The sequence below is a fragment of the Sparus aurata genome, chromosome 12 (assembly GCF_900880675.1).
Source record: "Sparus aurata chromosome 12, fSpaAur1.1, whole genome shotgun sequence".
In the NCBI taxonomy this organism is placed as follows: Eukaryota; Metazoa; Chordata; class Actinopteri; order Spariformes; family Sparidae; genus Sparus; species Sparus aurata.
Genome location: NC_044198.1, coordinates 20526870 through 20553136, shown reverse-complemented (window position 1 = coordinate 20553136; position 26267 = coordinate 20526870). Strand labels below are relative to the sequence as shown.

At 42.7% G+C, this 26267-nt stretch overlaps 2 protein-coding genes and 2 non-coding genes across 9 annotated transcripts; 3 read left to right on the top strand and 1 right to left on the bottom strand.

The window, feature by feature from the left end:
* Positions 1-224: 224 nt before the first annotated feature.
* Positions 225-17362, bottom strand: st8sia5 (ST8 alpha-N-acetyl-neuraminide alpha-2,8-sialyltransferase 5). 6 transcript variants are annotated; one of them, XM_030435494.1, is made up of 9 exons: positions 16600-17362; positions 11298-11405; positions 10812-10907; positions 7018-7110; positions 4758-4919; positions 3497-3641; positions 3243-3355; positions 2643-2735; positions 225-2532 (listed from the first exon to the last, which is right to left on the bottom strand). In XM_030435494.1, exons 1-9 carry the CDS (start codon positions 16743-16745, stop codon positions 2070-2072), a joined length of 1419 nt encoding a protein of 472 aa, XP_030291354.1. In that variant the 5' UTR covers positions 16746-17362; the 3' UTR covers positions 225-2069. The 6 variants fall into 6 exon arrangements, with proteins under 6 accessions (XP_030291354.1, XP_030291355.1, XP_030291356.1 ...); XM_030435495.1 differs by having other exon boundaries at positions 4758-4844; XM_030435496.1 differs by lacking the exon at positions 10812-10907.
* Positions 17363-21266: 3904 nt separating this feature from the next.
* rpl37 (ribosomal protein L37) lies at positions 21267-24638 on the top strand. The gene is made up of 4 exons (XM_030435500.1): positions 21267-21359; positions 22150-22285; positions 22642-22726; positions 24528-24638. Exons 1-4 carry the CDS (start codon positions 21357-21359, stop codon positions 24595-24597), a joined length of 294 nt encoding a protein of 97 aa, XP_030291360.1. The 5' UTR covers positions 21267-21356; the 3' UTR covers positions 24598-24638.
* LOC115593380 (small nucleolar RNA SNORD72) lies at positions 21999-22078 on the top strand. The gene has a single exon (XR_003986305.1). It is a non-coding gene; the product is annotated as a small nucleolar RNA SNORD72 (small nucleolar RNA).
* On the top strand, positions 23705-23783 carry LOC115593379 (small nucleolar RNA SNORD72). The gene has a single exon (XR_003986304.1). It is a non-coding gene; the product is annotated as a small nucleolar RNA SNORD72 (small nucleolar RNA).
* Positions 24639-26267: the final 1629 nt, after the last annotated feature.

Here is a 26267-nt window from a genome sequence, read left to right as displayed (position 1 = left end):
ACGAGCTAATTGGAGGAGACAAACCAGGTTAATTGGTCTGAAATGGTCCATTTAGCATCTTGTTTCATCTCTGGCCACCACAAAAGCAGGAAGTTTTCTCTTTTAAACTAAATCATATTCTTATTTGTGGCAAATGCATCATAATAATTATATATAATATTAATGACACTGCATTGTGCTCATATCCTACTTGTGGACACACACAAAAAACGACTCCGTCAACATACAAGTGAGAAAATCCAAACAGGTTTATTTACAAACACAATACCAGTATAAAGAATGATCAAGAGTCAGTTAAGAAGCACTGTGTTATATATCACCTCCGCTCAGGACACAGACCGGTTCCCTTTCCTTTCCCATTCTTGATTCAAGGGTGTGTCTGTACAACAATTTAGAGGTTGAGCCAAAAGATTTTTGGTGTTCATATTTCTTGAACTCATATCTGTAGAGTCAAATGATGAAAGAAAATGTTCAGCGCGTTTTTTTTTTGTTGTTGTTTTTTTTTTTCTTCTTTTACTTCAGTAGCAATGATGTCCTTGACATAGAAAGGAGCAGGAACAGAAGAGGGACAGAATATTCATTTACAGTCTCTGGAAACCTTTTTGCAGTGTACAGTGCTTGAATGCAGACTGACCGTTCACAGTTCAAGAGGGGCGATGTGAAATAATGCGGTGTAACAGAAGTGTCGTTCATAAAAAGGGCAGCAACTGTCGTCAATCTTTAATCTACGAGAACTGCATCCACTATTATACAATTAGCTTCCACAAATCCACTCGTTTTTTTCTGTCAAAGTGTTCATGTACACATCTCCAGACGCACCGTGAACTTCAGTCGAGGCTTAAGTGTAAACATAGTTCAGTGATCATTGAAGCAGGCACACACAAAGCCAAGTATAGAGTAAAGTCATGCAGAGCATCACATGATTATGAATGAAGTTTACGGGGGAGTAAAACTTCACTGATTCCATTAGAATACAAGCTGAGAACTGCACATGAATGTCTAGACCCCACAGAGTCTTAAATGTCCTTCGACTTAAAGGAGACATTCAAGAAACGTATGAAGACTTTAATGTTTTAGTTTTTTGGGGGATAAGCAAAAACACATGGGTGCATTGCATATCGTTTACAGGGGGTTTGATATCTCATAAGGCAGCACGGCTTAAGACATGAATGACAGCGAGAGGCTGGATCGCCAGACGGAGCTGCGGTGCTTTACAAATTGAACATCGGCCTCGAGGGGGGTTTTTTTTGTGTTTTTTTTCTGAAGCGCAGTCGTTGTAAAATATTTGTCTGGCTTTATTCTGAAACGTTCCTCCTCGCTGCTCCCTCTCGTACGACCTTTTTATTTCTCCAGCGAAATTTCAAACGGGGAGAAGGTCGGCCCGTGAAAACAGGCCATCTTAATAGCGTTTTTTTTTTGTGTGTGTAAATATTCACCCCGTGAATCTGGTGAATAGGAAACAGATTACAAAAGTAAACAACTGGATGTTACAATTATTTTCCTTTTTAAATATCAGCATAATGCCGAGGTCCAGGATTTGCTTTAGAGAAACGTTAAAAGCTGCCACACCCACAGAGAGTCCGAGATAAAGACAGAGGAGAAGGTGGGGGGGGATGAGTGGGCGGAAAAGACGCCCACACCGCGGCCCATGACAGCGCAAGTATCTGTGCAACGTTGAGTAGAAAACAACACCTCTGTACAGCTGAGCGACTAGAAAAACTCCACAGAAACAACATCACTATGAAGACCACTTTTCACATTAAAAACAAGCATCCTATGGTTTCGTGAGTCGGAGATAACCATAGTGATTCGACTGGCTGAATAAACGACGTAAGGTACGCGTCAGAAAGAAAAGTATGTCGGCGATGAAAGCAGGCAACCCGTCGACGTGTCGCTGAACGAGTGAGAGCGAAGAATCGTACGCTCTGAAGGCCAACTGTCTTTTTTTAGATAGGGAGGAAATGGTGAACCGCCTCACTGACCGAAATAAAACACAACACGCAAAGGTGATTCAAAGTAAACAAACTGGAAAATGTCGAGCTTCCACGTGAAAGCGGAGGAGTGAGGGATCACGTGCACTGCCCCGTGTGTACGTGAAGGATCCCGCGGGTATGCATGTGGATGAAGTTGAAGATCTCGTGGGGCATCGCGTGAAAGCCCGGCCGCGGCTTGACGTTGTCGTAGTAGTGGTGAGTGATGAAGATGCCGGAGGGGTTCATGGGAAACGCCCAGAAACCGTAGAGGTGGACCTCCTCGCACATCTCCATTGCGGCAGTCACGAGCATCAGGCCGCTGCTGAGCCGCTTGGCGCGGACGCCCTGCACCGCCCAGAAACGCTGCACGTTGAGGAGGTACTGCGGGTGGAAGAAAAACACGCCTCTCTGGGAGTCGAAGTCGTCCAGCATGTACTTGACTCTGAAAGACACGTCAGTGTTGCGGGTGTTGTAGAAAGCCGGGAGCACCACCGACGAGTTCTCGTAGTTCTGGAGGACTTCGTAGAACGGTCGCCGCCATTTCTCCAGCTTCTGAAATCTGTGACGCGTGAGAAGACAAAGCCAAAAGAGGAGAAGACTTAAGACAGGCACAGATTGAGAGGCAGCGAGATAGCCAACGTCTCGCCCTCATAAGATATTTTACAGTACCTCTCAGTAATAATGCTCGGGTTTATTGTCACCAGATCCGTTTTGGTGCCGACGTCAGCCGTGTACTTGTCATTAATGGGTGGTATGTTGCACCTGCAGGAAAAGAGAAGTCCAACTGTTGAAGGAGTTCAACTGAAATGACTTGAAAACTTGTCAAAGTAATTAAAAAAATAAGTGACATTTCAATTGGGGAGAGCTTTTTCTATTAGCGCCTTGCAGTTACATTTGCTTTTACTTTCATTTAACAAGCTCTTGATTTGAGATTCGAGAGCTGCCTCCACCTGTCAATCACACAGGAATCATATAAGAAGCCTGCTTTTATTTAACTACATCTGCAATCAAGGACCCATTGTTTCTTTTAAAATAGCCTGCCATGAAATACAAGTGGGTAAATCTGTCACAGCTCTCATTGTAAACTACATACTGATCAGTGCTGTATGAGAACAAAAAGCTCCAATGGGGAACAGGCGAAAAGGGTTGAAGGATGTTCTTATTATGTGATCGCATGCTCTGTTCTTCCAAAAAGTAATTCAAAATCTTAACAGTGAGCAAAATGAATTGTTGTCATCTTTGTGCACTGAAGGATTATATTCAGTATACCTAAACACAAAATCTGCCGAGTCAATTTCCTTTCCACATTTGCTGTTCTTGATGATGCCGCCATTTCCAATGACAGCACATTTCTTGTACTGTGATTTGGAATATGGCATATCCTGGATGAAGAAGACACACTTTGGTTAAAGTCAGACAGACAGCATTGATCATCGAGGGGCTCTTGATAACCAGATCGATCTCGTCATGAGGTTAAGCAGCACGAAAACAATGTCAGATAGAGAGACGTAGCATCAACTCACATCTGGGAACATTTTGAAGACTTCGGTGGTGATGGGAAGGATCCCGCTAGTGTCCACCTCGTACCTCAGCTTGGTCCCTGCGGGAGTGTTCCTCTTGGTGGTGAACAGAAAGGAGGGAGCGTTACAGCATCGAGACAGAGACATCCTTTAGGAGGACACCGAGGAGAGGACGGAGTTAGTTGAGTCGCAAATGGTTTCACGCCAGCTCATCAAGACCAAACGACCATGAAGACACATTACTTCCAGTAAAGAAGCAGGAGATACAACACAGTGACGTTACTCATGTTGATCTAGTCTGAATCCCCGTTTAAACACAATGCACAATCCCATCTCTTAGTGGGAGAGGGGGCACAGGGAGAGGCAGAGGGGTTGTTTGATTGAATTTGTTGGTCAAGTCTGCCTGACTCATTGATCCTTTGTGGTTTGTGCAAGTTACGATCTTTAGCTCTGAAATATCAGCCGCCCAACTCTGCTGTGTATTGATCAGTTCATGGCGCTGACTGTGGTGCTGAAGCAGCTGACCTACTGTATTTGTTATAGAGCCCTTTTCTCTCAGTTCTCACTCTTCCGTCTTTGGATTCATAATATTCTCCAAATGATATACTGTAAATATACTCTAAGGAGTAGTGTCGCCTTCTTAATCAAAGTGGCAGTACATGAGCATACATTGTATTTAACAATGTTTACAGCTGGAGTCTCTTGTACTTCAAACAGGACTAATGTTACTTTGGTACTTTGGTGGAAGTTACTTTGGTTCGCCCCGGTAAGAACGCTGGTGTTCTCATTGGGTGCAGAACCAGACCTGCTGGAGGAATAAACACCCGGAGTCACATCAGATGGTTCTCTGATTTGAGCTTTTTACTGACCACAGGAGAGATTCATTCTAAACTTTCTGGATTAAAAGAAGTGGGTTCATCTTCACTCCTATTAATCAACCCGACTGCAGCAGGATCTGCGTAGGTGACAGCCACTTTCAGCCACTTGCTGTTGCGACCTAATGAACGCAGAGTTGCCTTGAGTAAATCTCTGGATCACTCTGGGTTTTGAATGTTGTTGGAACCTTTTTATAACCCAGCTCAACAAGTATGACAACGATCTGGCAGCTTTTAGACATTTTGATGCATAATTCTTACATATTATATCTCAAAAAGCATCAAAAATGCAACAATGACAGCAAAGATTTATGTTCAGTGTGCAAACTGAGTGATGATGAAGTCATGTTTGAGTCACAAGAGTTCTGCTGAGACTGAGTAACGCTTACTTGAAATTGCTGGTCTCTTCCTTGTTCTGCTCCCATCTGCACACTTGCAGGTTTCGCCACCTCTCAAACAGCTCTGAGGTTTTCACCCTGGCAGACAGGCAGAGAGACTTGTGGTATGAGGAAGGATACCCTTGGCCATGTTTTTTCCGATTAACCATGTCTCTACATGGAAAGTAAATTGAAGAAACGTCATAACAAACAAGTCAAAACGAACACACAAAACTGGTGATTCAACTGTGATGGCTCTACTGATGTCGCTGGATCTAGACCCCTTAACACAAAGGCAGTGGCTTCATCAAGCACGTCTGCAAATAGCTGTCCTTGAACTGACATTTCCTTCGAGACCATTGGAGGATGTGATCTGCTTTGGGAGGCAGGGTGGCACCATTACTCGTCTGTCTGTTTGGCAGCGTGACAGCAGTCGCTCTCTGCCTCATCCAGAGTGGCTCGTGGCCCTTCGTCAAGCTCCAAGAATGCTTTCAACATTAGAGTTTGGCAGCCTGAGGGTCACGCACAAAAGGTCACTGGACAATGTTCACAATTATACGAGAAGAAAATGCACTGCTCGAACTGCCATGAGCAAAACTGGCTCATTGTCTTGCCAATTATCTACTGCATTATGTGTTGTTTATAGTGTGCTTCAGTTATGTGGCAAGATTTAAGTCTCACTCTGTCCAACAGTTTTACTCTGGGAGCTGATATTTTGAAGATTTGCAGCGGGCAGTTAACTGTTTCCTGTCATCTCAACACTACCATACTGACTGTTTAATTAACTGAATGGGTTTTAAGGCAATAGACAAAATACTTTATACCATCAATCCTATATTGACATTACACACTTTTGCGATGGCATTGGTGGCCAGTTTGACGACTAATGGATTAAGTGCGATGACATTTTGTATGGCCATTCATGTTCCCCAGAGGAAGAAGTACTTCGGGGATCCCCTGACTTTTCTGCTAGTATCATTTGTGGTTTCGAGCAGAATCTAAAATCTGAAAACAATTAGATTGGTTGAAACGACATACATGTTCTCATTAGGATGAAGTACAATGGCTTGTCATCTAACACAATTTTTATGAAAAGAGATTCTTAAATTGTCCAATTGCCTATTTTGTTTTATGACCAAACACCTCCCAAACTAACGACATTCTCACTGACCTCTGCTGATGCCTCAGCTAATTACCAAATGTTAGCATGCTAACATGCTAAACTAAAATAGTGAACATGGTGAACACTACACCTGCTAAATGTCAGCATGTTAGCATTGTGACTGTGAACATGTTAGCATGTAGGTGACTAAGCCCCCATGAAGAACTCTGGCTCTGAGGCCAACTTGACATAGTGGCCAAACAGTGTCATTACAACATCCCATGATGCACTGAGGCTCAAAATGACTTTTCCTCGTAGGCTTATATTGTGAAAGAAGCGACTGTGAAATGGTGGATACGTTTAATGTGAGGGTCAAAACCCTGTAAAATGACTAATTTCACGATCAGAATTTGATCAGTTTGGTCTGTTAACATAAGGAAATGTCTCTAAGAGCTACACAGTTAGATTATTTTATTTAAGTTAGACTGGAGTTTGCTCCATGAGCCCCACAACATGGTAGATCTGGGTAATTTTATACCTGTGAGGTCGAGCTTTTTTTGACTTCATGTGGCACTGAGCAGCTTTCATGGAAATGAATGGTGCTCCCAGATTAAGATCCAGGATGCTGCAGGGGCGGTTCTAGGGGGGGGGGGGGGCCAACAGGGGCCAGTGCCCCCGTAACTCCGAGTCTGGACCCCCCTGTGGCCCCCCCGATAGGGAGTCTGCATCAATAATACAATGACAGATTTCTTGCAATGATTTTTTTTTTGAGGGAAAGGCAGAAATAAAGTGTCTCAGCAGTTTACTACCCAATCACAATTGCTGAAATTGTAAACACTGCTTTGTCTGAATGAGGGATTTATATTTTTTTCCGGGTTGTATGTGCCCCCTAACAAAAAAGCCGGCCCCAACATGGCCCCCCTATTAAAACTGGTCTAGAACCCCCACTGGGATGCTGACGCTAGCACGTTGCTCAAAACAATGCTGTGCTAGCATGGCTGTACACTTTTATCCTTGCTGAATTCTCTGCAGTGTTCCCTTTTTGGTGTCTCCCAGCCTCATAATGAACTCACCTGACTGGTGCTTGAGGATCACCTTGGGGAGGGGAGGAAAGGATGTTACTCTAAACATGGTTTGTCGACGGCAACTCACGTCATTTTGATCACTCACATTGTCAGGACTTTGACATCCATAATCTCCTGCCTGAGCTCCCTGCATGCAGTGGAGTTGTATTCAAAGGAGCCATCATAGTTTTCCAGATACCTGGAGGGATAGACACAGTCATCCTCTGCCCAAACCTCCCCACACACAAGAAGAATCAACAGAATCAACAATAAAAAAGAAACTGTGGATAAAATGCAAGAAATAAAACTGTGTAAAAGGAAAAAAACATCTTATATTATCTACAAAATGTCTTGATCTGACTTTATGAAGTAACAGAATATCAGTATAGCAGTGTGGGATGACAAATGACAGAAGTGATGAAACTGGTTAGAGGCGTCACAGACTGGAGAGTAACTGCTTACTGGACACTTGCACCAGATTCTAGTACATCTTAGTCTAAACCAATGTGATAACCTAAGAGAAATAATACTTCTCATATTTCTACTTTTTTTTACTTGGTTATGATGAGAATTGTGTGATTAATGTATAAATATGCTGTGTAATTTGGAAGAGAAATATAAATTGATTCCAGTGCATTACTTATTTTAAAAAAGGGGGATTATGTGGCGATAGCAGATTAGAATCTGGAGTGTACATTTTTGTTTAAGGCAGTATATTATAATATTTCCATTTATATAATTAGCTGCATTAATGTCTTAATGTATGTCAGTTGCGCTGCAATAACGTCACATTTTGCCTGTTTTTTTTTTGTTTTTTTTTTACTAATTTCTTGATTGGATTTGATTCTACGTTGTGTGCATTAAACACACACAGATGTTCATGCAGACAGGTAATAAATAACATGGAGGCAATAACCAGTACGACTTTTGGAAATCAATAGTTTGATCAAGGCCTATAAGATTCATATTGACACACATGAAAACAATCATTACATTGAAATGGCAACATTAACCAAAAGCACACAAAAATAATGTCTTCAGTATGGTGGCGTGACCGTGTTTTGGTGGATTTGACAAAATGGTGGGAGAGGATTCACACTCGTTGTCAAGATCATATCAAGGTGCCAATACGTTGCCATTTGTCGGTGCACTGATGCCTCATTTCTTGCAGCAAAACATTTGTGTTGACATGCAGTCGGCGTGCAGTCTGGGTACAATGTGTGTGCAAGAGTGTGTGTTTCGGGATGGGGGGGGTGGTTGTGATCGAGGTTTCTATGTTTTAAAAGGTCTTTTGAATTATGGCTGTGAGTGTAAGGTGTGGTTTAGTTTGATCTATAGATCTTTTTGGATGGTTTATTCAGGAATAACTTCAGAAATTTGGAGTTACTTGAATTACTGTGTTAAAGTGCGACTATACTTTAAGCTTTGAAAGAAGAAAAGGCACATTCTTCCTCTTACTAATGAAAAATTGGATTCATACTGTGAGAAATAAAACACATGATTACACGACCAGCAGCTAATGTTGTCTATATTTTTGCACGTCACGTCCCGGGGTTTTCACCAACGAGTTGACTACTATAGCCACTACTCAGCACTGTAAGTAGCCGTCAACTAGTCGTGGATAATATGGCGGCTACGGCAGCGGATGATGCTGATGTGCAGCTTAAGGCTCCAGCTAAAGGGGCTCCATTTTTGTATGTATGGAAGTACTTCACTGAAGATGACAGCAATTGAAGTAATGGATGTGGGTTAAATTAAGAGCTTGGCTGGGTTAGTTTCTGTTGATGTTGCATTAGCTAAAAATAAAAGAGGATGTTATGTGTCATGTAAAATGCTGTCGTCCATTGTTACAGCGTTTGATTGATGCTCCAAACATAAGATTTAATTTTGTGCCAATGTACGCAGTGCGAGGCCATATGTTCCCGCCCGTCGTCGTGGCAACCATGCTGCCAGCTGATACCTGTTCCCCCATGCAGCCGCAATCTCTTTAGCAACAACAGATTACTTTGTTCCTCTTATGTTGAGAATAAACAAATTGCTATTTATTGTCTTGTTATGTTTCTAAAATGTGATCCTACAACTCAAATTACAAAATACAGTTGTCATTGTTCACTAGGACGCGTCCCTCAGCGTCTGTCTTACATAACGACAAGTTATCTATGTATGTGACAATGTTGGAAAATTAAGACAAATCCAGTGTGCCTTTATTGTGTAATTACCACTTGTGGCGACAGAGGCAGATGATGTTTCAAAATATGACTTTAACTTAGCCTCGATCTGTTTGCTACGCGCATGTAAATACAACATCGTTTCAAGATGCTGTCTATTTTTTGCTGCACAAGCATGAGGCACTGAACGGGCACTCAAATGTGAGAAATGCACGTTACGGTTTTACAGCGGCTAAATTTCTATGCCAATAGTCTCACCCCCAGAGGGTTTCTCTCTTTAACCCCGATCAATAGTTTTCCTTTTAGGGTTTGGGCAGAGGGCCACAGAACTGACAGTCTTTCTAGTTAGATTTAATCCAACAGGTTTTATACGATTTCCACACAGCTTCTCTATTTAACTTCTATTAAAATCAGCAATGTCTAGTTTAAAAATGTACATCTGAGTTTTGGAAAGCTCTAAATGTTTATTTTTTTTAAAAAATGTACTCATATTAATGCTCAGGGGGGAAGGTCAGGAGGATTTAGCGCCAAAACGGCAACAATTGCAATGTGTATTTGTTTGAATGAATGCTGTCACATCAGATCGATAGGATGTAGTGCGACACTTTGGAAGATGGGTAATATTGCAGCATATTACCTGTGGCTGTGGAGGTAAATGAGGTGAGTTCAAAATCATAATAATCATAATCATAATAATAGTAATAATAATAGTAATAAAGGAACACAACGAGCAATACGATGGAGGGATGCATTAAAGGAACAAGATGCCGGGATGAAATCGTACAAATAAGGAACGATGAAACTGGTTGTCTACATCCACCTGATGATGCGGTGTATTTCTGACGTTTTTGGGTTTTTTTGTTTTTTTTTTAAATATCTTTGACACTTTTGAATGGGGCTGTTCATGCTTGTTTTAGCTAAGATGATGAAACCTTTGCAAGTGTTCTCTGTTCAGATCTAAAAAAAAACAAAAAAAAGGGGCAAGACGGTAAATTCGCCTGACGAGATGAATTTCATCCCGTTAATTGGCGTCTGTGGTTTAGCAGTACAATGCTGGTTCAGTGAAAAAACCAAAATCGAGATTAACCAGAGATACTGAAATCTACTGCTCAGTGCAATTAGGATTTTTTTTTTTTTTGAGCTCTGGGGAGTAAAAAAAAAAGAAAAAGATCTGGCACATTCCTGCCTTATTGTAACGAGGAGAGTAAAGTGGAAAAAGGGAGGGGGGGGGGGTAAATCCAGGTCGCAGAGAGAGACAATGCAGATGTGAGAAGGGGAGATAGGAGGGGGGAGCAGAGAGAAGTGTCCACACTATGTACATGGCATACACACACGAGCTGTGCAGAACACATGAGACACAGATTGAGGAGGACAAGGCATTTGGAGAAATGGGTGCTGGATGGGACACAGAGCGACGAGGAGAAGCCAGTACATCAACAGGAAGAGACCGTGGCTCTACCAGCTTCTGAGGGGGAGGAGGGGGGGAGAGGGTGTGGGGAGGGGGGGGGGAGGGAGGGAGGGGTTTGGAGATCTTGGGGAAAGGGGTCGAGGGTGAACGGGATCAGACAACATGCAAGAGCAAAATCTGAAGTGCAACCACCACTGAAAAAATTATGAGAGTTTATACCTTGAAACTAATAAAAGAAAAGAAAAAAAGAAAAAGAAAGAAAAGAAAAAAGAGGCATTCTTGGCTTTCTGTGAAAATACTTAAAATGCCTTCAAACTGGCCTACCTTTGAGGGCGTTTTTTTTTCTTCTTAATATCGGCTAGGCAGGGTGTGACTATTACGGAGATCTGTGAATCTGGCTGAAAATTCTGACGGAAACATCTGTCAACATGCAGACAGGTTAAGTTAGAGTTAAAATGGCCTGATGGAGTCCTGTGACATCACCACCCCCCTGCTAAAACTTCCTACAAAAACCCTTGCAGATGCCAACAAAACGAAACGAAACAAAAAAACAAGTACTAGAGAAGGAAAATGTAAAAGATTCGTGCTGTAGCTTGTGTTTTCTCACTATGGCATCTGAGGAAGACTGGTGGGACGATATCAGCGGCCCAGTCCACACATGCAGGGCTGGGTCGTCAAACTATGATGGATTTGAAAAACTTGTGTCCTCCCTCTCTCTCTCTCTCTCTCACACACACACACTCTCTCTCTCACACACACACACTCTCTTTCCTCAGAGGTGTTGTGCAGTCAGTTACGCTGGAAAGGTACCTTTTCCTTCCATTTCTGGCAGGCTTCAGAGATCCGTCATCCGAGAAATTAACGGGACCGGTCCAATTTCCTGTCTCGTCCCCTTTGAGTCGGCTAAACTGTTGCGCACTAGCAAGAAAATGAGTCAGTTTATTTGGGATTTATCGTCCCTTATTGTGCAGATGTCAAACACATACAACCAAGCCCATGTGTTCACTCGCACTCCAATTTTTTGCATCCATATGCACACACACACACACACACACACACACACACACATATGCAGTAAAAGGAGGACCAGCTGCTTTCCGGCTCCAGAAAAACAGTCAGAGTGTGACACCAAAGATGGTTGTATAAAATAATGGATTTTTTTTTTTTCCTTTCTTGACTTTGTGGTTTGAACGGTTGATTTATGCTCCGCTGGGCTGTTGCCACTATCCGGAGTGTGATTCCAAACACTCACGCTCTCCAGTGTTGGCCTGCAGGAGTGTTAAACTTGTAATTCAATGTATTAAAGTCGCCGAGAGTTAAGAGAGGAACAATAATGGCTGCCAATGTTGCCGCGAATGTCAAATTACTTCCGAGGGTAGAGATGCCAACTTCAAGTGTAGATAGTATAAAATAGCCAATTTGGTTTGTTTCTTAGCCGGATGAGACAGTTTAAAAGGTGTTTAAACCAGCTTTTTTAATCTTGTTTAGTTCCCCTGGAGGAGCTCAGTCCAGTCTGAGAAAAGAATCCAAGTGATGCCATCGGGGGTTATCGACAAATGTGTAACTTTTGGCAGCGTTACTGGAAAAATAAAGAAGTCAGAATAACTTGGCTTAAAGTGTCGTGCTGAATTTATCAGAAGAGGAGCATTTTTGGGTGCAGGTGGTTCGCAGCCCTCACATCGGGAGGGCGCATCCGAGGGGGGGATCAGGGGGTTCGGTGCGCTCGGAGCCTGTTTACATGGACTACAAAGCGTCTCTTCTGGCCTCTGAACAAAGGAGAACTCAATATCAAGGCCTCGTACATATTTCATCGTGAATCAAAGGATCAGGCTGGCAGTACTCTGCATTTTTGCTGTCTTGGTGTTCAAGTTTCAACCTTGATTCTGACATATTGCACCTTTGCTTTTTACTCAAGCTGGAGTAAATGTGCGTGTTTTTTGAGGACTATTTTCAGCCTCAGATTTTGTGCGTTTGGGCAGAAAGGTGTTTGTGGACTCAGAGTAAACATCATAGCAATAAAGGGAACGTATCACTCATCGGTGCTTTGGCTCATTTACATAGTTTTACTAATTTTTTGGGACAAAGACGGAGGTCTGTAGAACGGAGGAATAAGCTAAACCGGGCTTTGGGACCGATTGTTGACAACGAGAAACATCAGCAGACTTTAATTACGTTTTTGAATTTGTCACACCTCCATTTGTGAACAGCCTGTTTAAATTCCATATGTCCAAATATGAGTGGGTGTACAGCTATTCATTTTATCGGCTGATCATTATGCGAGTATTCATGCGTGACTCATTCCTGTGAGTGCTGCGTGGGCGCTCTGCTCGATTCAGCAGGCGAGCTGAACCCAAAAAGCCTTTTTCTGGGTGCATTATGAGAGAGGGCATTCATCATCTGGGTACTCGTGTCAATACTGAACTACACGCCGGCACATTTGGCCTCTCTGAGTGCTGCTTCAACATGCCGATAACACTCTGCAGCCGACTGCAGAGCAGGAATCAGAGGGCTGTTTGTGCCTATAAGAGTGCAGCTGTCTGATTATCAAACCAGCTTGATTTCTAACTCGAACATCACACGGAGATTACACAAGACTGATATTCCCCAGTAACCTTTATCAACCTCATTTGACTATTTCTGACCCACAGATCAATCAACTGTCGTCATCCTCCTCTCGACTCGGTCGTGAGCAGAAATCAGACAAAGATCTAAACAACAGGCAAACAACGAGCACAAAGTTGTTCTGCACCACTTATGCGCACTGATTCTGCCCTTGGGCACTGTTAATGGGACTCGGATGCAGGAGCGACTTCACTATTGCATTATGTGATAGGGTAGTGCCCCGCAAACAGACTCCGAAGAAAACCAGGAGGAGTTCCTGTAACCACTGAAGGCTCCTTAAGATGGGTCCATACTTCATTGTCCTGATTTAAAAAACAGGATGTTTCATGCTGTTATCTATGAAAACAATGGTTTGTGTTTCCTCAAACCAATCGCAGGGATAGATGTTGGCAACGCAAATTTCTGTGAACCACAGATAAGTTGGAACTTTACCCTTATTTGGGTTCAGTTTTCAATGCTGTGCTTTTGGTCTGGTTAGGGTTAGGGTTAACTACTTGGTTTTGGTTTGGAGAAACGCCATGTTTCGGCTTAACACAATTCCTTTGGTTGCCACAAACACAGCTGGAGATGACCCAAGGTCTCATAAAAAACATCTGATTTGTCCCGAGCTCTCCTTAAAAATCTCCTGCTGTTTTCACAATTACAAATGTTGAAACGCAGTCTTGAACCGCGGTCACTGGCTTCCTCGCCCATAACTCGGGTCAGGTCGTAAACATGTAACGTAAACACAATATGACCCGTTTTATAGGAATGCCAGTTTGGTTGGCGACGGACGTGAACGCATCACGCAAACTGCCAACATTTCATCCCCCGGAATGGACCGTGTTTCATCTCTACCTCTCTTCCTTTGGGGGAGTCGCTCCTGTAAAGTGCAGTTGCTTATAAATTATTAATTGGCGGTTCGATGCGCTGCTGCGTGCTCGAATCCTTCTATCCACGTACAGCTCGCTCAATCGCATGCTGAGACTAAAAGAAAAAAAAAAAACTCCCATGAAGCTGCTCAAAATAGGGGAGATGCAACCCAAATACATAATGCATCAAGAAAAAGGCTCAGAAATAGAGTCACATGCAGGAAAGTGCCGGCTTCATTGATTAGTCTATTTGTCGAGCATCAAGGACGTCAAACCATTTCTGGGTTCTGATTTTTCGATGGAGTTTCTCTTTTCAAGCATCTCAAAACGTCACCTTGACCGCTATTAAACTGTGATCAGCACTCTCAACTGATTTTCATGTGTTTTATCTGAAAACTAACAGATTAGCAGTGAAGACGATGATTAGCCGCAGCCCAATGCTCATTTTCAGGATTCTCTCCGTCCCGCATGGGGCGTTTTCCTGCTGCTCTTCCTCCACCAAGGGTATTTTTAGGTATCGCCCTCCTTGAGTCAAGTCCTCTTTTTGCAGAAGAGTGTCACTCAGAGTGATTACATAATAGGCTTCGCTCTTCAATCTGCCATTTCACAATCCTTCATCCTCCCACACCTTCATCCTGATGTAGGCGAAGGCAGATTGATGTGACACCGTAATGTGTGCGCAGGGGAACCTCAACCGCCGGATTCATCAGGAACGTTCATGAGTTAGTTTGACTTTAACGGCCGTCCCCGTACATTCAAAGCAGGGGCCCTTTGGCCTTTAGCGATCTGGAATGGACGTGTGGCACGAAGCGAGTTGGTTGTAAGATTGATCCGAGCACCCAAATGTCTCCTCTGCTGCCGTTCTAGCCTAGACGCTGCTGGTATTTCTTTTTTTTTGTTGTTGTTGTTTTTCTGTCCTTCTGCTTGAAATTTTTTTTTTTAAAAAACACCCCGCCAGCATCTCCTCATGCTCGGCTTGACTTCGGTTTGGTTTGTGGGGATTGGAGGAGGCTGGGTGTGGTCGGACCCATGTGGACAACGAGTCCTGACTGTTTATGCTTGGAGAGGCATCACGAGATGACGTCTTCTCTCTCTCTCTGCATCACACACACACACACGCATGCAAACATTTCACCGCTCAGTCTCTCACTCTCGCACTCTCGCCGTCTCCTTCCCCCCCTCTCTCTCCCTCTCCCTCTCTTCTCTCTCCCCCACTTGCACTGAGGTGTGTGTGCAGACAGACTGTAGCAAAATGGCCGCAGCCGAGCCCACTGGTTTCTGTTGTGCGGCTCATCTCCCCCCCCCCAGCCCCACATCACCTCTCTCCCAGGCTCCCAGCTCTGGGAGCAGAGTGGCCTACGAGGGGGGCACAGGCGCAGAGAGAAAGGTGCTTGTGTCAGGTCTGAATTCATGCATCTCGCCGCAGAGGGCCGGGATGCCATGAATCCACATTGAGTACTTGTCAGACCAGCCCAGCGGGGTGGCAGGGGGGAGGGGGAGGGGTTAGCCGTGGTGGTGGGTGGGGGGGAGCTTTCAGACCGCAGCACATGTATGTTTTGTTGGTTTGTTTTGGTTTTTTTTTGCGTTGACGTAAAAAACATACATGTGCTGTCTGCAAAATATCTGGAGGTGGGGGGGGTAAAGTTTCCCGATTGTTCCTTTTGGTTCGGAGTGAGAATCGGTGCGTTTTTTGTTGTTTTTTGTCTTTGTCTTTGTGAGATTCTTTTAAAACCACCTTAAGATCAAGACCATCCCAGCTTCTCAGCATCTGCTCGTCTCACACTGAAATTTGTCTCAGATTGTAAAGGATTCAGAGGACAAATGGGTTGAAAGGTGGACTCTGGTGGAATCCTGGTGGGGATTTTTCTTTTTTTATTATTATTTTAAAAAAGGGGGGTTTGGTGTTGTTGCAGAGGTGTTATAAAACATGGCTCTGCAGAGGCTGTGTGTGCAGCCTGGTTAAAAAATGATTTATTTAACAGGGGGGGGGGGGGGGGGGGGGGGGGGGGGGGGGGACCAATAAGAAATACACATCATCTTTTTCTCTTGTTCGGTGTCTGTAATCATCATCATCATCATCATCATCATCAGCTCCGATAGCTTTCAGTTGCCTCTGTAAGATGTAGGCTACGACCAGTCAAGAAGGCTTGGAAACGTAAAAAATCAAATAAAGATCTTTGGAAGAAAAAAGAAAGGGAAAACATTGCCATACACAGCTGGAGCACTGTGTATGGTGTGAATGTGATGCTTCGCTTTCAGAAAATATCAAAAAAAACCAAATCCAAATGGAAACTGTTTTTCTATGCCACTGGGAAAAAAAGATGGATGGTTAATTGCTATTGTTCTTCTCAGCCATTTAAAAGCTTGTTTCCACCCCTCCACCACCCCACATGCGTCCCCACACTGACTCCATCCAGACTACATGGAACAATATTTACCAGTTTATCATTCATAAATGATTTTTCAGCACTCAGTCATTGAACCCCCCCCCCCCCCCTCACACAAAATCGTCTAAGAAGGCATGCTGTTTTAAAGGCTGGGTGTTCTCCTTACAGCTCTGTGATAAACAGCGCTCAGGCCCTCTGCGCTCTGATTGCCTCTCATTACTGACGATGGGCAAGAAAATAACCGACACTTACCTCTTGATGTAGTTTTTCCCATACAGAATCTGTTGCAATAGCGTGACGAGTCCGAATGCGCAAATGAATATAAAACAAAGCGACCTATTGCCGAGGATGTCTTTCCCCGACGACGGGTCGGCGTATGCCATCCTTCGGCGCAGCATCCAGGGCTGACGGTGACACCCGGTTAGGTGTCTCTCTCCGCTGCATTCAGGACCAGGAGCGCCGCTGTCTCGTACCCTGTGGACAGGTCATCGTCCATCACCTCTCTAGGCTGTTTCACTGCGCTCTCGCCGCAGCATCACTGCTGTTGGATGAGGGAGCATCGCAATTTCAGTCGCCAGTTTGTGACCTCGATCGCAAAACCACATCCAGTTCTGACAAAATAATCCCTCAATTTTTATTTTTTATTTTTTATCTTTTTTGTAATTTTTCTTTTCTGTTTCTTTTGCAAACGTGCAAAAAACAGAAAAAAACGCCCCGCAGGTAGAAGGAGGTGATCTGATTTCTACCGGGTACCGTGCGCGCTCAACGAGGCGCAGCCGCTCGATCGGATGCAAGCGATGCAGATTATCCCAAAAAACGCGCTCCGAGGTTTTTTGTTTTATCTTATTTTATTTTTTTATCTAGAATTAATCCAGAATAGTTCAATCAGATAACTCATCGATTCTTTTTTCCCCTTCAGATTAGGCTACTGACACGAGCTGCAACGGGAAACGACACCACACACGCGAACGTCCTCCATGCTTCATCTGAAATCTGAGCAAAACTGCGTGACTGAAATGTAAAAGGAGGAGGAGGAGGAGGAGGAGAAAGAGGAGGAGGAGGGTGCGCCTTCTCTCAGCCCGGCGCCGGGGGCGCGCCGCGCTTCATTCAGATGCTCCTTACTCAGCCAAAAAACCCAAGGTCAGGCTCTCCTTTGAAAGCAATGCACCTGCGCACACACAATACACCACACAGGCAAAAACACACCTGGCCTGACTGGGTCAGGTAACACTAACACTAACCAGAGCCCTCCAATAACCTGGAGATTATAATAATCTGAAATTAGGGTGGATTTCATTGTGATTTGTGCACATGTGTTTCTGCAGGATGTCAGGCTGCTGCAGCTGTTTGTCTCTCTCAAAGCGTTTTATTCACTGGAGTTTATTTTTTCTGCACTGCTTTGAAAAAATACCTCATCTAATCTTAATGTACAGAAGCCCAAATCCACCAATCAAAAAAAAAAAAAAAATTAAAAGAAATTAAATAAGATGAAAACTATCTTTGATTAAATAACTATTCCCATGGTAACTATGAGATCACAAGTCAATTATTAGGTAAATAATGGAAATTATGATATGACAAGTTTTGTGATAAAAGTGGTAGTTATGACAGAAAAGTCAAAATTATTGGATGAAAATTGGAAATTATGAGATAAATAGTGGAAATTATGAGCCAAGAAGTCAATGGAAACCTAAATATATATAGGCCTATGATAATGATGAATTATGATATTTATTAATTATAAAATAGAAAGTCAACATTTATCTCATGATTATGGAGAAACATAGGAACAGGATTCATTTTGGTTCATAAAGTCCAACTTGTCATCTATTTTTTTTGTTTGATTGGCAGAAATGGGCGTCCATACTAAAGACTACAACAACAAAAGAGAAAGATGAAAACTGAGCTCGCTGAAAAAAGAATATATGATTGTGACATACGAAGTCAAAATCACAAGATAAATAATCATAAGTATGACATAGAGAGTCAATATCTATCTCATGATTTTGACTTCTTATCTTAGATGACTTCTCATGGGAATATATTCATGCATGCATTCTACCTTTGACATAAACTTCCACATCTCCCCTACCTTGTTTTAAGACCTGAAGACTTATTCAGCCCTTGACAGGAACACTGTGGGGAGCTGAAACCTGATGATGTGTCAGCAGCACCTTCTCTGAGACAAACTCCTGAGAGAAGTCAGTGAGTCTTTCCAGCGCAGGTGCTGATAGCTGTATTAGTTCCATTGATTTCTGCCAAGTTTCCGCTTTGACGGCTGTTTGATGGCGTCATCAGAGTCCATCTGGTGCAGTCTGGGCTGCTTTAACACCTTCACAGGCAGCAGAGGCGTAGGAAGATGTGATAGAAGTGATATCTGAAGTGTGGGACTCTTCAGATGTGGGGATTTCTGCGTCTCCAATGATCAGCGAGGGTCACATCGGTTTAGCAGAGCTACTTCAAAGAATCTGCAGAACTGAAACATCATTTTTGTTTTCTGCCACTTTGCCTATCTGGGTCAAGGATGTAGAGGCAGCAAGCAGACTTCCTTCTCTCGAGCCGTGGCCTTCAGGACCCGAGGCTGTCTCAGGCCAGATTGGATATGGAGTCCCTCCAGTATGTTCTGGATCGTCCCTGCGGCTTCTCCCAGTTGGACCTGAATAGAATATCTCCAACAGGAAGCTTGCAAGAGACCACAACTCCTCTCGACAGAGTGACCCCCCTCACCCTGCAAAGGAAGCTCATTTCAGACTTGTATCCGCAATATCACTATCCCAAGCACGTCTACAGGGCTGGGAACATGTCCACGGCCGGATTAATCTGCAAAGCACCGGGCTGATAAATGAGCTGTGAGGCCCCGCTGACCCAGCTTCCTCCATCTCCCTGTCTACTGTGTTTGCATTCAATTGGCACCATCGAGCACAGTTCACACAGCAGACAACACATGGCAGCATTCTAGGATTTATTACACTGATGTTTCATACAAGTTAGGCTACATAATCACATCTGAGACATCTTGTATAATATCCCAATAAAAAAACTGGTTGTTGCTATTTTTGCACCTCACAAACAACCAAATCTTCTTCCCAGGTGAGATGATGACAGTGGTTAATATAGTTAAAATGCTTTATACAGGATTTTGTGGGGTTTTGTGGCACATCCTCAGACCATCTGTGTCTTAGTAATTAAAAGTAAACTGCAGGAAATAGTAATTGGTGCCAACCTGCCCTGCATTCAACACTTCAATCATCTGATTCTGATTGATCTGTTCACTGTTCACATTTAAAATCCAGAGATGATCGTGCTTTTGTTGTGGCGGGTCCAGATCAGCCAAATCTGAGGTCAGCGGGAAAACTAATTTCTATAGGTGCGCATTTTCATAAATCCTCCCTGTTTTGGCTGACTTATGTTTATTTCTCATGCAGCATGCATGTTTGTGTATGAACGTATGCTGGTATGTATGATTGAATATGTATTTGTGCGCTGGGTTTTGCTTCACGCACTTCATTCTATGTGTGAGGCACTTTGTAATTGTGTGTCTTGAAAGGTGCTATATAAATAAAAGTTATTACTATTGATTTAAATCTCGAACGTCAGGAAACCAGTAGGAAACAATACAGCGGATCCATAACCCTGTGACTCATCCTTTTCCAGCCTCTCCCCTCTGGTGGGCGCTACAGAGCACGGTACAATAAACAACCACAAACAATTTCTTTCCACAGGCCATCCCTCTGATCAAGTTGAATCAAAATCAGTGTTAAAGGGATAGTTCGGGTTTTTTGAAGTGGGGTCATATAAAGTACATATCCATAGTCGGTCTGTCCCCTAATGTAATTGCCGATCAGCGCAGCCTCAGTTTGGAGAAGCAGAGAGCCGCTCCAGCACAGACGCTCAACTTTGTACTGCAGTGAACGGAGTCCAGATGCAAAGCGAATTTGAAGCACCTAAAACAAGGCCCACCCAAATAAATCTATCTGGGCCTTGTTTTAGGTGCTTAAAATTCGCTTTGCATCTGGACTCCGTTCACTGCAGTACAAAACAAGGCCCAGATAGATGTACAAAGCTGAGCGTCTGGCCTGGAGCAGCTCTCTGCTTCTCCAAACTGAGGCTGCGCTGATCGGTGATTACAGTAGGGAACAGACCGACTATAGATATGTAGCATCACACACACACACACACACACACAGTGCTGATTGATCTCAGACAGAACCAAAACTTTTTCATGCAGGTGTACCATCACCACACGACCCCATACACAAGTTTCAAAGATCAAAGTTCAAACAGTTTCACAAAGAACCATCAAGGCCCTGTTTACTAACACTTCTACATTCAGAGTGTAAACGTGCTGCAGGTGAAAGAACCCTCAGTTCTCTCTGTGCTGCAGAACACAGGTCTGGAACCAGCGGGTGAAGCAGCTGCTTGCTCTCCTGTAGTGGTCGTGGTCGCCCTCTCAGGTCGCCTTGTTGGTTTATGCTGTTTACATTTGACTATTGTTGGAAGTGCCTTCAGTAAATTGTATTCAAAACTACTTTCTGCGCATTTGTGATACTTTCTTGGGCTATACAAATACTATCTCTTGATAAAAATATTTAAAATATTGTTTACAACCTTTGCAAAACCTTAAGAAAAATAGTAACAATACAAGCTGAATGTCATAGGTCATAGGACATTGACAGCAACTTCAAAAACATGATGCAAGGTCATAGCATACATATACTTTGCCAGTAAAGCTAATTCTGATGAAATACATAAATTCCTTCTCTGAAAATGAAGGCGAACATCCCTAAATTGTTTTTATTTTTAACCACATCAAACACATATGGAAAATCACATCAAAATAATCAAAAAATCTCCTTTTGCTGAGTATTTCTACAGCCATTTCTAACCGATCTATCTGCAAAATGCTCCGTGGGGTCACATTTCTTTGTTACACAGGAAACAGCACGGAGGGAATTTGATGGGGCGCACGCTCCCCTTCCGGCCTCTTTTCCCTTAGCCACCGGACGAAAATGGTAAGCTGCAATGCTGACAAACAGAAATCTTTCAACATCTGTATAATGTGGTGTTTATCTGACTCGGACTTGTGCTGTTTCGATGTCGGATAAACGCTGTTATTATTTGGGTGAACGATTTTTGAGATGATGTTTCATTTTAATACATTTTAACGTTGTTTCTGTCGCGTCCATCTAGCATGTATTTGCTGCTCATAGAAGTGAGGTGCAGTGTACAAAATGGCTCTGGTTTAGCCGGTAGAAAAGCAGAAGACGTTTAGACTACCCCGAATAACTTAATTTATAACCTGGCAGGAGACTCGGGATGACTTACTGTTATAATTCGTCTTGTTATGGATCTAAGTATTATCGCTAACTAGCTTTACCATAGCGGTTAGCATAACTAGCTAACGTTAGTCACTTCATGTAGGAGCGAGTGTGCTTCCTGTAAGTGTAAACACTTGTTAGCCTGTCATTGAGACAAATGCAGGCTTTAACATGCCTTTTTCTTGGGGATATGACTAGAATTTGAACGAGTTGCTTTCTTATGGGTGCTGTATAACCCATATTCCCTACGTGTTGCTAATACTGAGGTAGCTCGATAGCATTGCATCCCTCTCACCCAACATCAAGTGGCAACTGCTGTCACATAAGTCTTAAGTCTTGTCAGTGATGTCTTTAAACACAAATGTCTGAACATATGATTTTCAGTGATTCATTTTTCTGTGCTGAGACAAGACTTTCAGAGCTGTGAGTTGAATGAGCAAAGTCTCGAGGGCTTGTTCTTAACCTCTGATCTCTTGCCCCCCAGACGAAGGGAACTTCATCTTTCGGTAAGCGCCGGAACAAGACGCACACCCTGTGTCGTCGTTGTGGGTCCAAGGCCTACCACCTGCAGAAGTCCTCCTGTGGCAAGTGTGGCTACCCCGAGAAGCGCAAGAGAAAGTGTAAGTCACCCAATGAGTGTTTTGATGGACAAGGCTATCCTTGTGCTCAAAACATTGCATAAGAGTGTGCAGTTGACTGTATAATCGACAGGTAAAAACACATGACGGAGTGTCCTAGAGGATGTTTTGATTGCCTTAGCGCAACAAAACAGACCACAGGCACCTAGTTATGACGTGGTGCTGCAACACAATGTGATGTTTTGTCTGTGGATCTTTTGGTTATTTTAGTAAGCTGCTGGTTCACATCATATTTGGGAAGAAGTCGTTGTAACTGCTTCCACATTCTGTCATTACACCAACACTGCCAGTAAGCCATCGAGGGCTAGATTGATGCTTACAAATGCTTGTTTTTGTAGACAACTGGAGCGCCAAGGCCAAGAGGAGGAACACCACTGGCACCGGCCGTCTGAGACACCTGAAGGTCGTCTACCGCAGATTCAGGTATGATATTTTAGATCAAGTGTACTTCTAAGCTGACACAGAGCTCTTTGAGTGTTATAGATGAAAACCTATTAGTCTGTGACTCCGTTCAATTGCATTCGGCAGAATGTTGTAGTGGGTTTCTCATCATTTTGGCATCAGTGATATAAACAATGAAATGTCATCTGGATGCAGAAACTCAATATTTTGTTAATATACTGCGTAATTAACAGAAAGACCACAGTGATCATTTGCTTGAACAAATGACTCAGAAGTAAACCCGTTGATCGTAAATAATGACTTGATAAACATGAAGGCGCACGGACTCGCTCCCTGATTCCTCTTGCCTTTCACTCCAAAAAGGAAGCTAATATTGGCATATTTTCCTCAAGATTTTATTTGAGTCTCGATGTGAAATCGTTGAGATGCTAGATAAATGTTTATTAAAAAATCCCAGCCTACATTACATATCGTCGGCTCTGCTGTCGATGATGCATCATGAAAATTGTGGTTTAGGGGGGAGGGGGAAATATTGAGTATCCCCAAACAATTCCTAACAAATATTTACAAAAATAAGTAATGTTGTTATCGAACTGCTTTGGTTGAGCTGAGTGTACGAGACACCACAGCTTTTTACTGGGAGACGCTGTAAACAAGAGGCTATAAACTAAATGTCTGTGGGAACGTTGCCGGTTACAATGCAGGTATGCCTCAAACTTTTTATCTTCTGAGCAAACGGCCAGACGGGGACAGGAACCATCTGTACTGCCCTCTTAACCCTGACAATGGTCGGGAAGCCCGGTGTACTTAATTGTGGACAGCACCATTAATTGATATTTGACGACTGTGTTTACTTTAGGCACAAGATAAAATACAAGAGATTTGGCAGAGAATGTTGTTTGCTTTGCTCCAGACTTGAGACTGTGTTGGCAGCCTCTCTCTGGGGCTGCTGCTTTTTTTTTTTTTTTTTTTTTTTTTAAATCAAAAACTTGTCAGTGCTGCTTACCAGTGATGTTCAAAAATAAATGTCTGAACAAATGAATTCAAAATGATATCAGCATTTTCTCTGAGGTAAGCATCACTCTAAGACAAGTACATAGTTTGGACACTCTTCAGAGCCTGTGAGCTTGATGAAACTCCCTATGCTCCACTTAAGACACTAAGTATCTCCAGTAAAGTAACGCCTGCTTATTGCAATTCATGACTTTTTTTTTTTTTCCAGCATATTGAATTTTGCAGTCATACTGTGGGTTTTACTTCTAAACAACATGCCCCTTCCAAGATCCTTGTATTGTTTATGCTGGCTCAATTTGACACTTTAATGGAACTGATCCATCATTAATATTAAACTGGTGCTTCCCTGATAGTAAAAATGTCTGCTTTTGAAATGAGGTTGAAAGGCCAATCCCACTGAACTGTAATTGGTCAATCTTGTGGTTCTTTTTGGATGACTGTTTTGAGCAGGTTTTTTTTAATTACTGAAATGCCATTTGTTTGCCTACCAAAAACATTAGCATGCTTTATATCACAATTTCATCATTTGTGCCACAGACATGGCCATTTGTTCTTGGTCCAAACAAGTTGAAGTGGAATAAATATTTAGTTAAGAATCACTCCAGTCATTTTATCCAGTTATGTTCGTTAGCTGAGTAGCATGTGGCTATGATCAGAAGCTCTCTTGTGGCATAAGTAAAGTTTTAGACTTTTGTTATAATGGAACAAGGTAATCAAGTGGAGTAACAAATGCAAGCACTGGTGACCTTTCATAAATTGGCTTTTATCTGCGTCAACCTAATTTTTTTTCTGTTTTTGTATTTTCCAGGAATGGTTTCAGGGAAGGCACCACCCCCAAACCCAGACGTGCTGCAGTGGCCGCCTCCAGCTCATCCTAAATTACACATTTTTGGTTAAATAAATGTGATGTTAAACAGGCGTTTCAGTCTTGTCTCTGGTCTTTAACCTTTATTATCTGGACAGTAGTGGCTAAACACAGGTTGTGACTGGTGTTAGATATACACAGATTGTTGATGTCCTCACTTGGTTTATTTGTGCAGATCGCTGGTTTAAAAATAAAAGTGTCAGGCTGTCAAAACTAACACAAACTTAAAAATAAAAGGGGTTTCAAGAAAAAGGAATCGCTGTATTGGAGGTTTTGTAGCGGTGTCAGTGGAATCTGGGATGTTCAAGAATGAACATCACTGCATCTGTACTACACCAGTTTCATTCGGAATGAGCTAATCTGCAAAATGTTATTAAAATGTGGAAGTGACGCTAAGCTAATGCCAGTGTGGTTGTGAAACTCAGACATTTGGAGAGAGATGTTTTGGAGATGTTTTGGAAATGCTCATCTCGAGGTCCAGACACATTCTGGTTCTGTTATAGTCCAGGAGCTACTGCTCCTGTTTGTAATCTAGATGTTTTGAGGATATCTCCACTTCCATAAGATCAGGTCAACCGGTTTGAATGTTAATAAAGCCACCTGAAAAATCTACACACTTAAGCTTTTAGATAGAGGATTCTGTTGAAATTGGGACAGCTGTTGGTAATGTCTGTTTCATCTCATCAAGAAAGAACTGCACAAATAAACCCTTCTGTTCTGATAATGACAGGAAATTTGTATTTCAAAAGAATAAAACTAAAAGAAAAAACGTGTGGAAAAAATCCGTCTGAGGAGAGAATATCCTCTGGAGGTTTGGACCTCAGAAACGATGTAAAATGAATCTAAAAATGTCCATCTTAGATCATGCTAATGTGAACAACTACTTAGTGTTGTGGATATTGTGTATAAAGTTGCTCCATGGATGAGTAAATAAGATAAGATGCTTTCAGAAAAGCCCCAGAAAATACAAGGTTATGGAATACTGTAGATTTCCGATGTGACTCAATGCCCGCTAATTTGATCGCATGTCAGTGAATGAAGTAACTGATTTAACATTCCTTACCTGATGACCAATTAAGTGTGAACTCATCATAATACGTCATAGTCGTCTGTGAGCAACTGGAATCAATGACAAAATATAAATCATCATGAGTCATTTGTTTGTTTTGCACTGCTTACATATGAGGTGGATTGAAGTATTTCCTGAGTCATATTTGATGCACGGTTTGCACGAAGCTTCCTCACTGATGTCACGTAATTCAGATTGACCTGAATGTAACTGCCCTTAATTGTTAGTTTGATCTTAAATGACCTGAATATTGACTAGAACTGTACTTTGTTTATGTCTTGTGTGAAAGACATTTGTGAAAACAAATTATTCAATTCCAGAGCCAAAACTTTTCACCCTCTTGACATTAATTTGAGCCAAGTTAAGTAAGATTACCTGAATAACATATGACCCAACAGCTCTAGGCACATAGGACACTGCCAAGCTATGGCTGTGTACTGAGGTCCTTGGTTGACCTTGCCGACTTCACTTACCGAACATGCAGCTGGAAGACAGATCAAAATTGGCAGCTTTAATGGGCAAAGGGGCGAGTCTCCAAACATCTCGAACAACAAAACAAGTCTAAATATTTAGCCGGAGACAAACAATACTGAAAGCAGGAGGGAAGGAAAGGA

Excerpts from the sequence above, each read along its gene's own strand:
- st8sia5 (XM_030435494.1), bottom strand. The coding sequence starts at position 16,745 with ATGCTGCGCCGAAGGATGGCATACGCCGACCCGTCGTCGGGGAAAGAC. Across the intron at positions 10,908-11,297 it reads GCCAGAAATGGAAGGAAAAG|ATGTTTCCGTCAGAATTTTC; the intron begins GTACCTTTCCAG and ends GCATGTTGACAG. Across the intron at positions 3,642-4,757 it reads GAAGAGACCAGCAATTTCAA|GATGTCTCTGTCTCGATGCT; the intron begins GTAAGCGTTACT and ends GTCCTCCTAAAG.
- rpl37 (XM_030435500.1), top strand. Across the intron at positions 22,286-22,641 it reads CGAGAAGCGCAAGAGAAAGT|ACAACTGGAGCGCCAAGGCC; the intron begins GTAAGTCACCCA and ends TTGTTTTTGTAG. Across the intron at positions 22,727-24,527 it reads GTCGTCTACCGCAGATTCAG|GAATGGTTTCAGGGAAGGCA; the intron begins GTATGATATTTT and ends TGTATTTTCCAG.